Source organism: Lepidochelys kempii, chromosome 3 (assembly GCF_965140265.1).
Source record: "Lepidochelys kempii isolate rLepKem1 chromosome 3, rLepKem1.hap2, whole genome shotgun sequence".
Classification (NCBI taxonomy): domain Eukaryota; kingdom Metazoa; phylum Chordata; order Testudines; family Cheloniidae; genus Lepidochelys; species Lepidochelys kempii.
The window spans coordinates 105,483,413-105,501,155 of record NC_133258.1 but is presented as its reverse complement, the minus strand read 5'-3'; the positions used below and the strand labels follow the sequence as shown (position 1 = coordinate 105,501,155).

At 42.2% G+C, this 17,743-nt stretch overlaps 1 protein-coding gene across 7 annotated transcripts in view; it reads right to left on the bottom strand.

Annotated features, from left to right (window-relative positions):
• Window positions 1-14: 14 nt before the first annotated feature.
• The window catches only part of ARFGEF3 (ARFGEF family member 3), a 124,598-nt gene continuing 106,869 nt past the window's right edge, over window positions 15-17,743 (bottom strand). For all 7 annotated transcript variants that reach the window (XM_073337434.1, XM_073337435.1, XM_073337437.1 and 4 more), the window contains 2 exons: window positions 10,880-12,104; window positions 15-8,755 (listed from right to left, as the gene is read on the bottom strand). In XM_073337434.1, coding sequence (XP_073193535.1) covers window positions 8,564-8,755; window positions 10,880-12,104 — 1,417 coding nt within the window. In that variant the 3' untranslated portion in view covers window positions 15-8,563. The remainder of the gene's footprint in view (window positions 8,756-10,879; window positions 12,105-17,743) is intronic.

Sequence of the window (17,743 nt, the reverse complement as noted above, 5' to 3'; positions counted from 1 at the left end):
TATCACAAACAAAATTTAGATTTTTTTTGCATTTGCTTCTTTATTCTACAACACAAGCAACATAAATACAGTTTGTTTATAATTTGTTTTAAAATATTTTCCTTTCTGAATTCAGTTTGAATAAAATATACACAAAATACATTTTGCAAGCCAGCTTATAGTGACCTGTTGGGCAATGGACACATAATAACCAAACAAACGCGGCGGCACAAAAGAGCACAGCAGGTATGAGGCAGTGTTTCTTGTCTAAAGGGCCCAAAGAAAGATAGGAGATAAAATATCTCTGAATCCCAGCTAGATGAGCATTAGAGTATTTAGGTACCTAATGTCAATGTCTAATGACCTTTGAGGATCAGGGTGTAGATAACTATGTGTGACCTGTATAGAATGTAAACCAAATGTACTAACTCCCTTGACAAGGTCAGTTCAAGTCACTAGAAAATTATCAGAGGCTCTTCATTTAACATATGACCATGAAGGTAAAGTCCTGGGATTAGTGTTTTTTATTAGTAAAATGCTTGTTAGGGCAGTCATCACTGTGGGAATATTGTAGTTAAATCACACGGTCACTTTCAAACAGGAAAGAGTTAGATCTTTGGCATAATTTTAAGAAGGCAAGTGGAGTGTTAACTCCCTTTTGGCTTTATTTTCAATTCCTTGTAGGAGGGGAAAAAGGGTTTAGTTTGTTATAGCATTATATGTTGCAAACAAACACAATTAGGGGGACTGCAAGAAGATACTTGCCACAGATCCCAAGTCCCATGAAGCAATCTGTTGTGAAAACCCCCCACTGCAAGCCTCATTGTACAGTACATGGTCTTGCAGTAACAGCGAACAGTCGCAGCCTTCACTACGGCCTTCTCATCTTCTCTCTCTGTGTAGAATGGTGTGTTTGCCGCACGTCTAGGCTCGGAGCGGTCCTAGCCATTTGGGTTCGTTCGCTGCTCAAAGCTAATCGCCTGCACTGTCCTACCAGCACAGCTGTCATTCATTTCAGTCGCTTCTTGTTGAATTGTGGTAGTTCCTCTAACTCTCACTTTAGCTTAGCCCAAATTTGGGACAGGGAGAGGAAATATGGGAATAGGAAGTCAGAGTGCAAGAACTTTCCTAGGATGATGCTATTTTTGCTAAAGAAATTTCTCCCAGTCTCTAAAGTTGTTACCTGACTCAGTGGTTCTGATGCTCAATTCTTTACAACAGAGAACACCAAATAGCAAAATTGGGTCTAAAATAAAGGGCAGGCTACAGGTATGATCCCATGCCCTGGTTCACTCTTGATTTACTTTAGTTTTATGCCACAGCCTTCCAAAAAGATGTCGATTTTTTTCCCCTAAAACTTTTAGCCTGAGCCTCTAAATATAAATTTTAATTATTTTACGTGCAGACATTACAGAAGCAGAACTTTGCAGCACTCCTTTATTTGTATTTTTATGGCCAAAGCTCCTGCCTGTTTGTCTGGTAAATTAGGACACTGACTGTGCTGAGGAATGACCCTGGGGGAGTGCGTGTTCCAAGTTGAGGCGTTAATTAAACTGAATTGGAGGGAGCGCAGGAGGGGGAGATGGTGATCTGGTCAGTGCACATATGAAATACAGTGGGGTTGTGCTGGTGTGTTGCCAAAATAATCCCATGCTGTAGCCTCATGAGCTGTAAGGAATGCAGGGGATTTGGAAAAGAATGGATCCTTTGCAGCCTGGTGCTATTATTTATATTACACAAAATAAAACTTTTTGTTTGTATGCTATGTTCTCTTTTGCATTTATTAGTAAAAAAGTGAGTGCCAGTACTCATTCCTTTAAAATGCAAAGAGTTTCTGAAAACTGGGGTGGGAGTGGGGGAATCCTCACATTTCAAATGAGCAAAACCAGAACCATTGCCTTATGGTATGTGACTAGTTAGCAACACATGTATTGCCTCGCCTAAATGTTTTTACCGAATAGACCACTCAAATGGGCTACTCAAGAGTAGATTCACTCTCTCACACACTCAACAGTATGGGCAAGGGGAGGAATGAAATTATATAGAAAAATTCCAAACCGAGTAATGGTACCTCCCAAATAAGTCATTAGCACACATTTTAGATATCTGTAATTCTTCAAGGTCATGGGAATGTTAACATTTCTCTGTTTTACTCAGAACACAGGGGCAGGATAGTTATGACTTAGGCTTATATGATCAGGCCATAAAACTAGAGCTGTCCTAAACCTGGAGGTTTTTGTTTGCAGGGGTGCATGAGTATCTCAGGAGATACACTAGAATGAGGGCCTGTATACATCCAGAGGTTTTTGAGAAGCTTTGCAATCTCCTAAGAATCTGAAAAGGTAAGCAGGATAAGGGTCTGATCTTGCTCCCTTCAGATTTCAATAGTGCAGGATTGAGTCCTAAATGCCTTAAGGAGATACAAATCTCAAGAAGGACACAGTACCAGATTTCTCTCCTGCACGCTTAAGGAGGTGTGCATAAACAGCCACATCTCATTAGAGTTCCTATCTTGTGGACCCTCCAGGAGCTGTGCCTAGTTTTATCAGAAGAGCACTCGCAATGCAGTGGTACAGTGACTGACAAGCACAGTGTGGACGTGCTGCATCTGAAACAGGTTAACTCTGGTGGAGGCATGGCCCCAGGACAGGTGGCAGTGGTACAGTTCTCCAGTGTAGGATATCTTTGTTCAGTTTGGATCCCTGTGTACCGCCCATGAGTTTCAAAGTTAATCACCAAAGCTGAATTTGGAATCTCAAATTTGTTTTGTTGAAGGGGCAGAAAATCTGGGGAGGGGTACATTTTAAACATGACAAGAGGGAGTTCCACAATTAAAATCTCATTAACAAACAATACCCGGGACTGCCATGCAACACTTGAAAAACATTCTCTTAAAAGCTCCACCGTGACAGGATGGCCTTATAAAAACACTGCATATTTAAATTAAAAATCACCTTCAAAACAGAAAAAAAGGAACAAAACGGAGTTATGGCGTCTTATGAGAGCACAGGAGCAGTTTCTTTCACTGACAAAACGCTGGAGAAAACATTTTATAATTTACTACAGATTATTTACAAGGGTGCAGAAGCTGGCAGAACTTGTACATTCATTGTTGTCTTTCCAATTAAAAACAAACACACACAAACGTGTGACACACAAAATGGAAATAAGAAACACAGAAGCAAGTCAGGTGAAGAATCCAGTTTTTAACCCAGAGCTAGAAAGAATTGTGTCTGTCTGTAATGCATTGTAAACCAGGCTGCCTTTAAAGGCTGTTTAGAATTTTCCAATTAAACTAGTAATATGTTCCCATCACCTCACGCTATTATCCTAGCAGGGGTTGAAATGTCCTTTAATGATTTCCGTGGGACTCTTGTGTATGAAAGAGGATATTGTATTTCTTAAGTGGAAATCCAACAGTGTCTGCTCCATGAACTCACTAGTAACAGGTTTCAGAGTAGCAGCTGTGTTAGTCTGTATTTGCAAAAAGAAAAGGAGGACTTGTGGCACCTTAGAGACTAACCAATTTATTTGAGCATGAGCTTTCGTGAGCTACAGCTCACTTCATCGGAGCATCCTGTTTTATAACACTACTAAATATACAGTTCTTTTCCTAAAGCTGAGACCTTGCATTTTCCACAAGAGTTTCTTTAAGCTTTCACCACCTTAAAAGCTAGTCAGTTTTTTAAAAAGCGTTAAAGTAGTTTCTAGTCCTACAACTGCCTCAGATTCCATCAGCCAACTGTTGAAGTTTTAGTCACATTTTACTATTTTTCAAACGTTTTATTCTCCTGTTAGTTTGTGAAAGAGCTACACCAACAAGAGGCAAAACAGTTATACATAAAGTGCTATCAAATGCAGTCTCAAGCAATCTTTTTTTTCTCTAATCTTTCAATTACTACAGTAGCTGTTACTTTTACCAATACTAGATTAAAAAAAAAATCAGCTCAAGCATGTGTTTAAAGCTTCTGATATCCCTTTGCTTTAATTTTTGGAACAAAAGGCCCATGATTCAGGACAGACTATTTAATCACACTGTTGTGTGTAGTGTTGTAGCTGTGTTGTGCCCAGGATTTTGGAGACACAATGTGGGTGAGGTAGTATCTTGTCTTTTTATATTTATAAAAGCTATTACCTCACCCACCTTTTATGATTAAATAGCAAGACAAGTTACTGCAAGCAGGGAGGGCTGTAGCATCACACCCTGGCTTGCAAGCAGATAGGAAAAACACAGGCAGCGTAGTAAGCTGGTGTGTGTTGTAGATTCACCCCCAGGCTTTCTGTGCACTAACTTGCCCTGTGGAAAAGCCCTCTGTTACTTGGATGGGGTGGGGAGGGCAATGGTAGCTTATACTCCCCATAGTTTGGGGTTTTGCAGCAGCATACTGAACCCCTGGAATAAAAAGATTCTCAACAGTGCTCTCTAACTTACACTCTCTTCCATCAGGCCCTCGGAAACAGAAAGTGGCCATAGCACTGTGCTATCCAGCCGTGTCCCTGATCCTGCCCTCCACACTGGAGGGCTGGGAGGAGGATGGGGGAGAGCTATGACATCACCTCTACAGTGGTTTGAGAGGTTCCCAGAGGGACTACAGTCAGGGGGCCCTTTCTTCCCTCTATAAACCTAACTGGGCCTAAGCATAACTGAGTGGTGATGATTCTGAGTTTACTTTTCCCTGGAGATCATTGTCTCATCAAGCTTTCTACACAAATTATTCATTAAATTATCATGGTTGTGGTGGTTTTGCTGTTTACATAAAATGTTAAAACATCACCAATGGCAAAGTGAGGCAGTTAGACTGGAGCTGTTTTAAAGACCTGTCATAGTGGGCCAGACATACCCCTTTTACACTTACAAGATTATTTGCAAGAAAAAAAATTCCCTAATTTTTTTATTAAATGCCAGCAATATTGTACACACATTTGTTAATGTCTTCTTAAAACCTTAGGCACTGGTGGGGAGAAGAGTGGGCACTTTATGTTGATGGCTTTAAAAAAAAAACAACCCCCCCCCCAAACTTTAAAAAGCAGTGATGTAGCCAATTAGCTGCAGGAGTTACATGAAGGACTAGTCTCTCTCATGCTCTTACGATGAGCCGAACTCTGTGCAGGTGGGTGGCGGTGAGAGACGGTCAGGAACTTTTCAATTAAAAACTTTTCATACCCAAAATGCCCATTCATAGAGACTGAGGCCAAAAGTGTTTGTGGGAAAATAATTGTGTGTCAAAATGTTTCCCCCACCCCGTCCTTTAAGTCTTTTAAAAGAAAGTTCAATTTTTCAGGTCAGAATGACTTTGTTTTAAAATTCAAGTTAAATTATAGCACAAACCAACCACAGAACCAAGTTGAAGTAAAAGCAAAAATGGGTCAATTGTTTGGTTAGTGAAAAGTTTTGAGATTTAGACTTTTTTTTTTTTAAAAAAAAACACTCATTCTCATGAGGTGGACAAACCATTTCCTGTCCCACTGTAGTCATGGCGATGGTGGGAGTGAGGGAGCCAGTTACAGCTTCCTGTGTGTGCCCATCTGCCCCCGTGTAAGGCAAGACAGCTGCTGGGGAACTACATTCCAGCAGATAACTCTGCTCCATCCCTCCAAAATAACCCCAATAGGGGGGTGGGAGGGTGGCTGGAGCAGAAATCAATTGGTCTCATTGCATGCAAGCTTAGAGCTCCTCTGTCAGGGAATGTGCAGCTAGCAAGCCCTGGCCCCGTTCTGCCTCCTTCGTGCTGCCTGAGCACTGCACAGGAACTAGTTCAGAGGAAAGAATATTGCCCTAAGATTGGCATCCACATGGATGCTGCCACTGTGCCCACATATTGCAGCCAAGTTGGAACAGGGCAGGGGGATGGGGTAGACTCAGCTGCCGTTAGGAGTCAAGTTGTACAGAATATGCTGCAATTCTTACAGGGCTCATGAAGCTGATTTTAAGTTCTTTTCTTCTGTTAATTTCAGATCTCAAATTTAACTTCATCATAGATTTTGGCCTTAATTTCTCAGTGTGCTGTCAGAGGAAGGAAAAGAAAAAACCCACATGCTCCAGCCGGGTACATGAGAGCTGATACCACAGAATGTATTAACTTGACTGTAGTATGCTGGGTAAAGGCACGTGCACAAACTGTAAAACACAGATCAGATAAACCCAACTAAACTTCTTTTGGCAGTTAGACAGATGTGCCTTTTAGCCAGCTGTTGAAAATGCACATTTAAGCGATACAACGAGGGTTGCCAACTCTGCCTGAAGCTATTCTGGGAGATTTTCCCCCCCACTATGATGTAATGTCATTTCTTAAAATAGCCTATTAAAATCTCCTGGATTGCTTCCAATAGGCACTGGGAGATTGATGCAAATACTGGGAGGATCCCAGAGGGTTCGCAACCCTCAATACAACGTATGTATGGGCCCATTTGAGGTCTGGTGTGAATGGGTGAAAAACTTGTGGTAAAAGATGCTACATAGCAAATATGCACTAGAAAGCTAAACTGCCCGGCTTGTGCTACGGCACTAAAATTGACATGTAGCTGCTTGGGCACTGAAGCCTAAAGTGGGGAGGGAGGTTCAAAGCCTGAGCCACAATGTCTACATAGTGGTTTTTCACAGAATAGCATAAGCCTGAGTGTCAAACCAGGCTGAGACTTGCTGCCATAGGCTGTATAGACATACCCAGAGAGGCTTAAGGTATAGAGGTGCATTTAAGTCTATATGTAAAATTGTTAAAATCTCTGTAAATACAATAGAGGAACAACCAAAAGTATGATCAACCCAGGGGCTACTTATTAAGGGAGCACCAGGTAGACATTGTCCATCTGTCAGAGGGACTGTGTTAAGATTCCACAACCAGAGATGACCCTCCATTACACCTACCATGCTTATTCATCAACCAGCAATTCACAATTACTAGAAATATCATGGCTGCTTTAAGTCTTTTTTCCTCCCCCGAGCATCCCAAAGCACTGAGATTCTATCAGAAACTTAGGCCCCAATCCTGCAAGGAGATCAGCACAGGAGAAACCCTGCACTCACATGGTATTCCACAGATTTAAAAGGCGTTCCACTCACATGGAGTTCCTTGCAGAATGAGCATATTCTTCTTGGCTGAGGTTCATCTTTTGAAGTGAGGATTTTGTTTTACACCAATACACACACAGACACTGCACTGGTCAACTCCGCACAAGCTGGGAGTATGAGGGAGCAGGGAACTCACTCTACCACAGGCCTCCTCTGGCCAACTGAAGAGTTGCACTGCCAGATCTTGTCCAGTTTGACTCATTAAGTGGTACTGGCAGTGGGGGTAAATATAGCTGCAAATAGTGGGGATCCTTAGAGCTACAGCAGACTGGCTGTACACATGAGAATACCTTCTCCTATGGAAACATATGAGCCAATTCTATGTATAGGACTCTGCTGTATAGTATATTTCCATCATGTTTGGTTAAATGCTAGGTGTTTGCCACAATTCTCTTGGCCAGGCTGCAATTTAGCTCACTAGTGCATATTCATCACTAGCTTCACAGAAGAACTGCCACTGTGACCTCGGTGGGAGTTATGCCTGGGGAATGAATGTAATAGTATCTGCAATATGGACTAGCAGAGAGGGTTTTGTTGTATATGTGGCTGATAGTGGGATAAAGAGGAGCCCTGGAAATTCCACCTTTCTTCAAGCCATGCCCCATATGTTAGCAGCAAAAAGGACCCACTACCCCCATGCTATGTTACAGAGGCCTCTCCTACTCAGCCACACAATACCCCGGGCTTAAAGCCTCTGCCTAGAATGTAAATTTTAATGACTACTAAGCAGTGAGATCAATAATAATTTTTTTTGGATATGCAATAATCTTTATAGTGACTTTTTTCCCAGATGCGTTTTAGTTTCATGTGGAAAATTTAAAAGAGTACCACAAACAAACAACCCCTCCCCACTGCCTTCACTTGTTGTGCCCTCAGCTTTTTCCTCACAATTATTCAGTTATCTAGGTGTGTGAATGAGGTGATCCAGTTGTGTTTTGAAGCACAATCAACTCCTGTACTTAAACATCTAAGTGAGACCAATTATTGAATCCGCTGAACTTTCAATTAGTGGGGCCCACAATATTACATGTTCAAAAAATGGAGGCCAGGTAAGGCCAGGCTGATAATTCTGGTCCTAAATCTTGGGAATTACAGGTATCTGAGAGACCCATATTAGGTGAACACAGATGCTTTCATCCTAACTGCATCCACGGAGATTCTGACTATTTCTTCTCCTTTCCTCACTGCAGAAACACATTCATACACAATCTATGAAATTTACTGAGCCTTTATGTACCAGCCTGATTTACCAGCAATTTTCAGATTCATCACTTGGTGTTATGTCATGCTACTTAATGTGAAGTGTAGCGCTTCCTTTGTTGGGGTGAGAATGACAAACATACAATCTTAAGTAGGTAAAGGACATGTTGGAGGGCTTGCTGTTTCAGAATTTATCACCATGAATAGACATTGCATGTGTAGCTCCGTACCAGTTACTTTCAGTAACGGCATTCTGTTTGTATACCTGTTAAAACCTTGGATTCCTTCTCCCCTTGCTAATGAAACATGTCTCCTTTATACAATGATTTCATAGATCCTTCCCACTCTTCCCAGCCATTCTCTCACAGCCTGACGGACTCGGATATCGGTCACGTGACAAGTCAGCTGACTGATGCAGGGGAACACAGCTGGCTGGAGGGCTGTGAATGTTTGGTCAGGCAGGGTCTGAATCTGGTTGAGAACTGTCAGCACCATGTTGGTCCATGCCTAAAACAAAATTAGAATAATTAAAAAAAAAAAGTGTCTCTGCTGTACAGAAGCAGAATCAGAAAAGAGCCACATAAATAGCCACTGGAAGGCCATAGCACACTATGGGTTTCAATTTGCTACCAGTGGCACCAGTGTAAATCAGAACTACGCACTCAATAGTCAATGGAAATGCACAGGGGTATGACTGATATAATTGACATGAGAATCAGGCTCTTTGTCTCAATCCCATCACTACATCTTAAAAGCAGATTCTTCCAAACCTTGCATTCCATTAGAATCCACTTCATCGTTGTTGTTGTTATTAAATAAAGTCTGGGGCCCTCCTTCTCTTACCCAAGAGAAAAAGGATTCAGGAAGGGACACTCTTGCTCCTTTAAATTCAAAATAAGATGGACATAAGCATCTTCATCTTTGCAGTGTTTTGCAAAGGAAACATTCATAGGAGATTTGAATAAGGGATTAGGATGAACGGAGCCCTCTCTTCACTGAACTGACACTTCAGACTCTTAAAGAAAGAGCACTACGAACTATACTTTCGTCTGGTTAGGGTCAGGTTGTAATAGAGAGAGAGGAAGCCCTCACAATTGTGGCTCTGGGCACCTAAAGACAGCTTGGCAGCCAGCTCAGAGGGAGACGCAAATTGCTTTGTTTTTTTTTTTTTGAGGTGCAGCAAGGTACATTCCAGGGGGAAATCTCCACCTACAGTATATGAGTAAATCCCATTGAAGACAGAAATTTACTCGCACTTTCTGGAGAGAACAGTCTCCTCTTGGGTCATATTACATGGTAGAAAATAAGGAGATCTTGAGGCTATGACAGCAGGAAAAGTCTAGAACGATGCTAGCATGTTTCATATTCAGAGGGTACAACAGGAATCAGGAAGACCCACAATATAGCCAAGGTTTTTTTTTTTTTTTTTGGCTTAACTGTGAGCACATCACCACTGTAGTGTTTTTTCACATACTAGCCTATCACAAAATGAGCCCAAATCCAAAGTTTGGTGCCTGTGGCATGTCGTCTCTCATCCAGAGATAAAAACAGTAATCAGTTCAATATTTCTGCTTTGCAATTGACCAAAGAAGCAGTTCTATTACAAGAGCATCATAAGTAAGGCCCTACTTGAATTGCAGGATGATTGCGGACAAGGCATGGACAAGTTGCAGAAAAGGAATAATGGACCTTTATTCATTGTGGTAATCTGGAAAAGCCAGAGAAGACCTGTTTGTGGAAGAAAAATTTGCTGGAACAATAAAAACACTCAAGTATTGTGCTATGCCTACTCATTTTTTTTGATAACTAGATATTTTGCTACAACTGTATTACAGTCATTAATGCCTCGGGCTGACAATGAGAGTCCTGCTTTGCACGGGGCTGACACAGCTCGAGCCCCAGCTGCTACCAGCTCAGATAAATGGAGTTTGACTGTACTATTGAGGAAAAGTGTGTGGCAAACCTCAAAACGTATGCAAAATTGTGGACTGCACAAAGAAAGCTAATTAAAATAAAAATTGTAGTGGAAGTCTAACGTTGCAGGATCTGCCATTTCCACAATATCGCACATTAAGTAAGGGTAATCATAACACATCTGAGACAACTGGTAACATTTCCAAAAGCACCTAAGGGTATGTCTGTACTGCAGCTGGGAGGTGAGAGTCCCAGCCCAGGTAGACACTGTTAGCTCTAGTGCATTAGCTGAAGATGAGCTAGTGCGAATGTGTCTACCTGCGCTGGGAATCACACCTCCCAGCTGGAATTTAGACGTATCCTCAGCGATTGAGATGCCTAATTCCCATTTTCAAAACAGACAAGCAATTAGCAGCCTAAGTCTCATTGAAAGTCAATAAGGCTACTAATTAGCAAAATTACTTTTGAAAATGGGAAATGGGCTCCAAAGTCACTTAGGCACTTTAGAAAATTTTACCCAGTAGCTCCCATTCCAATTTCCCTGAAGTCTCTGACGATTCTTCCACAGAATACTCTTTCTCTGATTTGATCATGATGTAGGGTCACATCAATACCAGCTTGTGGGGATACTCAGTAGATCTCTGATGCTAGACATTTTGGTTTAATCTTTTCTACCCCTTTTGGCATTACCCTACCATAGTCTACCAAGTGTCCTACCTGTATTTGTGCCTCTGCATCTCGCACAGATATATTCAGGGAGCTGACTGTAGATCCTGAGCGCGGCCTCTTCTCTTGCCTCAAGATCTCTGGGCCGGCACTGAAGGAATGCCTCATTTGGCCTTGGTCCACCAGATGTTGTGGTCGCTGAGGGAGTGGTGAATCTTGACCTCTTGAGCCCAACAACTCTCCCTTCTTTTCCACTTTGACATCTTTGGTGAAAGAGGTCAAGTTTTGTTGCTGCTTCCTTTTCTTATACTCAGTCATGAGTTTGGAGATAGTTTTATCAGTGGCTATGGTGTAGATTTTGTTGCCAGCGCTCTCCCACCATTCTTTTTTCCTGGCTTGGTCCTTTTTTTCCATTTTAGGGCTCAATGGTGGTAGAAGCAGCATTTCTCCACTGCCTCCCTTGGGAGTTAGATTGTCTGTCAAGTGATCCCTACTTTGACTTCTGTCATCTTCTGAGGGTGTATCTTTTCCAGACTGCCCTCCGGTTGACGGGGTGGAGGTTTCAGATTGAAAGGATGGTAGGATGAAAAAAGGATCGCCTTTGAAAACTGGAGGTTCCTCCACATTATTCTCCAAATCCAGATGCATTTGGATATAGTTGTTACAGAGTTCCATGCATAGCTTGTGAAGCCTTTTGATTAACCAAGCCCAGTCTGCATTGCTCACTGGCTGAACACTCAAAGATGGTATTCTAGCCCTCCACTGTCTCTTCTCCTTCCCCCTTGGGGGACTGACTTGGGCAGTTTCTTCAAAAATGTCTTCATCTTCTGAAGAGCACTGCTGGGAGGAGTCTGTGCTTCTTTCATCATCCTCAAATAGGATCTTCTTCACCTGCTCTGCGGTGATGTTCTCCTGGTTTGTCAGGATAGCACAGACCAAGGCATGGAAGTAAATGTTGAAGCTCATTGCCGACTGGCGGTACAAGTTGGCAGCTCCACTAATGCCAGACACTTTTTTCAGCAAGCACTTCAACCCAGGCCTGGTGTCAAACTCTCTGGCTGTCCGATAAGAATCCAGAAGTAAGTCAAAGATGACAGCCAAATTCTGCATGGAAATGTACCTGAGGAAACCAGCCAGTTTGGTTTCTGGCACTTGTACTGTCTTCTCTTCCACGTGAGAGGGGCCCTTCACAAACTCTTCTAGCAAGATATCATATAAATTCTGGAGAAGCACTTGATGAGACAACAGACTCACCACTATTGTCCTGAAAGGGATACTTGATACCACAAAAAAAGGGAAAAAAAGATAAATTAACAGTTCATAATTCACAAGTTATTTCACTATGAGTTATAGGCATACACTGTATTTTAGAATGACTTATGAAAGCTACAAACTGAAGGTCCAATCCTGCAAATCCTTATTTGCTTTAGCAGTCATTACTCACACATATAGTCCCATTTATTACATATGTTTGGGTAAGGATACTGAGCAAAAGTTTTCTGGATCAGGCCCTATACTGCCTTCATTCAAATTGAAATAGGTATTTCAATAGTGTACTATGCTTTTGCTACTTCTGTAGCCTTTTGGCACATGTGATATCAACTGCAGGATTAAATGTTTTCTTTTTCAGTATCACTGTAACTAAGCTTACTCCAAACATTGTACACTACTATAACAGGAAGACTTGTAGACTACAATGTCAGTGTCTCCCAATTTTGCTTCGTTTATGTCCTTGTACTTTCTTCTCTTTTTATTGCACTTTGACTCTCTCTAGTGGTAACAACCCTGTCACTCCTCTACATAAACAATTTAATCAAAGCTCAGCTTTGCTATGGCAGATTTAGACACAAACTGACATGCTTCTGAAGACTAATTCCTGGTTTCCATTTCCCCTCTAGTAAGGCCAACAACCTCTTCCCAAAAAGAAAAGGAGTACTTGTGGCACCTTAGAGACTAACCAATTTATTTGAGCATAAGCTTTCGTGAGCTACAGCTCACTTCATCGGATGCATACTGTGGAAAGTGTAGAAGATCTTTTTATACACACAAAGCATGAAAAAATGGGTGTTTACCACTACAAAAGGTTTTCTCTCCCCCCACCCCACTCTCCTGCTGGTAATAGCTTATCTAAAGTGATCACTCTCCTTACAATGTGTATGATAATCAAGGTGGGCCATTTCCAGCACAAATCCAGAGTTTAACAAGAACGTCGGGGGCGGAGGGAAAGGGGGTAGGAAAAAACAAGGGGAAATAGGCTACCTTGCATAATGACTTAGCCACTCCCAGTCTCTATTCAAGCCTAAGTTAATTTTATCCAATTTGCAAATGAATTCCAATTCAACTGTCTCTCGCTGGAGTCTGGTTTTGAAGTTTTTTTGTTGTAATATCGCAACTTTCATGTCTGTAATCACGTGACCAGAGAGATTGAAGCGTTCTCCGACTGGTTTATGAATGTTATAATTCTTGACATCTGATTTGTGTCCATTTATTCTTTTATGTAGAGACTGTCCAGTTTGACCAATGTACATGGCAGAGGGGCATCGCTGGCACATGATGGCATATATCACATTGGTGGATGTGCAGGTGAACGAGCCTCTGATAGTGTGGCTGATGTTATTAGGTCCTGTGATGGTGTCCCCTGAATAGATATGTGGGCACAATTGGCAAGGATAGGTTCCTGGGTTAGTGGTTCTGTTGTGTGGTATGTGGTTGCTGGTGAGTATTTGCTTCAGGTTGGGGGGCTGTCTGTAGGCAAGGACTGGCCTGAAGGATGACCCAACACTCTCACAAATCTTGGGAGACAGGCCAGTCCTTGCCTACAGACAGCCCCCCAACCTGAAGCAAATACTCACCAGCAACCACATACCACACAACAGAACCACTAATCCAGGAACCTATCCTTGCAACAAAGCCCGTTGCCAACTGTGCCCACATATCTATTCAGGGGACACCATCATAGGGCCTAATAACATCAGCCACACTATCAGAGGCTCGTTCACCTGCACATCTACCAATGTGATATATGCCATCATGTGCCAGCAATGCCCCTCTGCCATGTACATTGGTCAAACTGGACAGTCTCTACGTAAAAGAATAAATGGACACAAATCAGATGTCAAGAATTATAACATTCATAAACCAGCCGGAGAACTCTTCAATCTCTCTGGTCACGTGATTACAGACATGAAAGTTGTGATATTACAACAAAAAAACTTCAAAACCAGACTCCAGCGAGAGACTGTAGAATTGGAATTCATTTGCAAATTGGATAAAATTAACTTAGGCTTGAATAGAGACTGGGAGTGGCTAAGTCATTATGCAAGGTAACCTATTTCCCCTTGTTTTTTCCTCCTCCCCCCCCCCCCGACGTTCTTGTTAAACTCTGGATTTGTGCTGGAAATGGCCCACCTTGATTATCATACACATTGTAAGGAGAGTGATCACTTTAGATAAGCTATTACCAGCAGGAGAGTGGGGTGGGGGGAGAGAAAACCTTTTGTAGTGGTAAACACCCATTTTTTCATGCTTTGTGTGTATAAAAAGATCTTCTACACTTTCCACAGTATGCATCCGATGAAGTGAGCTGTAGCTCACGAAAGCTTATGCTCAAATAAATTGGTTAGTCTCTAAGGTGCCACAAGTCCTCCTTTTCTTTTTGCGAATACAGACTAACACGGCTGTTACTCTGAAACCTCTTCCCAGACCTTCAGGACACAAGCATAAGGAATATGGTAGAGAATGCACAGACTCTTGTTCTAAAGCATATTACACGGTTGTTGGAAAGAATCTAATTTAATCCAGATTGAATGTGTTAAGAACAGATTTCCTCAATTTATATACACCTAATATGGGATGGAAATGATACCACCACTCTTAGTGGATATTATTCCCAGACTTGAGTGTATATATCCCCGCTCCTCTCAACGAGATCAGAAACATCCTGCGACCACATCACTGAATTAATGATCTGCACATTAAGCCCAGGAATGCTAAAATGTCGTCTTGCTGACATGATGAAATTTTGCAGATAATTCACCAGTGAGTAATGTTTAGAATCCTACAGCATAGACCAGGCTAGGAAGAAAGGCTAGGATAATTTTTAAGGCACTGTTTTTTAATCCTACAAATCACTAGCATCTTCATTTATGATAATTTTCTTAATCTCTTTAGTCTTTGCATACAGTCACAGTTGCTAGAATGTCAGAATTGGAACTGATGCTGTGGTAAACATACCTAGATAGCATTGCCTGTCATGACAGGAGGAACTGAGTGCTAGTATCACAGAGCTTGCACAGCATGCTGCTGGATGTGCAATTACGTGTTACCCTGGTAGAGGAGCTAGCTCTGATGTGATGCAGTTCCTGTGTGCATTCATGTGCAGCGGTCACAGGTCAGACAATGTAGAATCAGTGCTGTCATGGCAAATCTATCCATGCGTGTGCATTTGCTGTGACACCTGCGGTCAGTGCAGGTGACTCAGTAAACACCTCTGTGAAATCTGGAATGGTCTCGTATTACATGATGACTGTGATGACGACAAAATCCTGATGATTATACAGGAGCTCTTTTCTAGCAGTTAGTCTTCTGCTTTACAAACATTACTGACAGACGCTCTGATTCAACAAGGTACTTAAGCATGTGCATAGCTTTAAGCAAATGAGTACAGTAACTCCTCGCTTAATGTTGTAGTTATGTTCCTGAAAAATGCTACTTTAAGTGAAATGATGTTAAGCGAATCCAATTTCCCTATAAGAATTAATGTAAATGTGGGGGGTTAGGTTCCAGGGAAATTTTTTCCGCCAGACAAAAGACATTATATACATATACAGTATAAGTTTTAAATAATTTTAAACAAACTAATACTGTACTCACCAACGATGACTGTGAAGCTTGGTTGAGGCGGGGCGTAGTAGGGTTGGGGCGCGGGGGCTCGCCCCACTCCACCTGTCCGGCACTCCTGCCGAGGAGCAGGATTGGGGGCTTACCCACTCCCCAGTTGGAACACCGGGCAGGCGGAGCAGGGCAAGCCCCTCTGCTCTGACCCTGCTCCTCGGCAGGAGCACTGGGCAGGCGGAATGGGGTAAGTCCCCGCGCTCCAACCCCACTCCCCGGCAGGAGCGCCCGGGCTGTTGGGTGGAGTGGGGCGAGCCAAATAACTTAATAATGGAACGTTGCGCGACTTTAAACGAGTATGTTCTCTAATAGATCAGCAACCTAATAACGAAACAATGTTAACCAGGACTAATTTAAATGAAGAGTTACTGTACTTCCATTGTCTTGAAGGGACTAATCATGTGCCAGACCCAGGACCAGAATTAGGGAAATCCACACACCCTTTAATAGCCTTAGGCCCAGATTTTTAAACACCTAAACTGATTTAGGAGCCTAAATCTCATTTTCAAAAGGGATATAGGCACTTAGGAGCCAAAATCCCATTGACATTCAAAGGCAATTAGACTTTTAAGTGCCTAAATTCCTTTTGAAAATTAGATTTAGGATCATAAATCAGTTAGGCTTTGCAATGCTGAGCATTGCAATGCCTAAAACACCTTTAAAAATCTGGGCCTTACAGCTTAATAGCAGTACTGCTTGGCCAGGATGTCGTTTCCTAGGTAAAACACCAAACTAAGGTGCTGGCAACATACACATAAGCGAGAGCACATGACACCAATCCCATTTAAGCATAACATTATTTTATCTTTTGTTTGCGATTGCAAATTATGAAACTATATTGTAGGGTGAAAAAAATGCTCCCTTACCCCAGCTTCCTGTGGAACAATGTAGCATTAATGAAGCAAAAATCAAATGGGAAAAGAGAAATCCCAGGAGGTTAAAACAAAGCTTCAGAATGGTTACAATTTTTAGCATGCAAGATTGGCACCACATGCATTGTTGTAGAAAATAATAAGGAAAATAATGGCACAGTCAAGGTTGAGCCTTATTCTGGTGAAGAGTCGGCTGAATAGTGGAAACCCACTTATGAAAACAAAACAAAACTCCTGGTTATTGTTTAGACACTACACAAGTCTAATGATGCTGGAATGGTTCAGAGTACTAGGAGTCAGTACAGTGATCCTTTCAAAAGGCCTGTGTTCCCTTATAAATGCTCGAGTATAGATTGACACTTATGCCACTGCCCTGGGCAGTGCTACGGTCTCCACTGGGACCTCTCTATGCACACTGAGTAGGTAAAAAGAATGTTGAACAATCTGTCCCATTCTTTAGAATGGAGCTGGTTATTCCCCCCCCAGGCAAGGAAAGGGTTAAGGTCATGATCCCAACCCTCCCTGACCCTTTTTGGAGTCCTGTTCCTTGAGGGGAAGAGGAGAAAGCAGTCCCTGTGCACCCTCGAGAGGAGGTAGCATAGCGATTGCAGCTGTGGGAGACCTTTGCACACCACTGCAAAGAAATGAGGCTTCTTGCATTGTCCTTCTTTCTCCTCAGCCAAGGAAGGACCATGAAGATCTGCCCCTCACTGTCAACAAGACTACAGCTCTGAATAAGAGGAGCAAAGGGGGACTTGCCACAACGTCTGCTTACAGACCATTTATCACATACATTTCATCCCCAAAGGTTTCATTGTTGGCAATACATTTCCAACAATATAAACACAGGTCCTGGATTCACAGTTCTGACTCTGTCTCCCATTTGTGCTATTGGGGTTGACGTTAGTGTTCAGCAGTGCCAAAAAGCATCAACCTAAATGTTATGTGATGAGCTCAGAATGTGACGTGCTAGGCAATTGCATGCTGAAAGATCTGTGATGGGTGACTTAATACTTGAAGAGTTTTATCTACAAAAACACAAAAAATTCCTCAGCTCAGTGTATTGAGCCCGACCCTGGTAGTTTTGGACAATGCTTTTGCTAACCTAGGGTTAGCTTACATTGCTCCACAGACCCACTGTCCTACATTT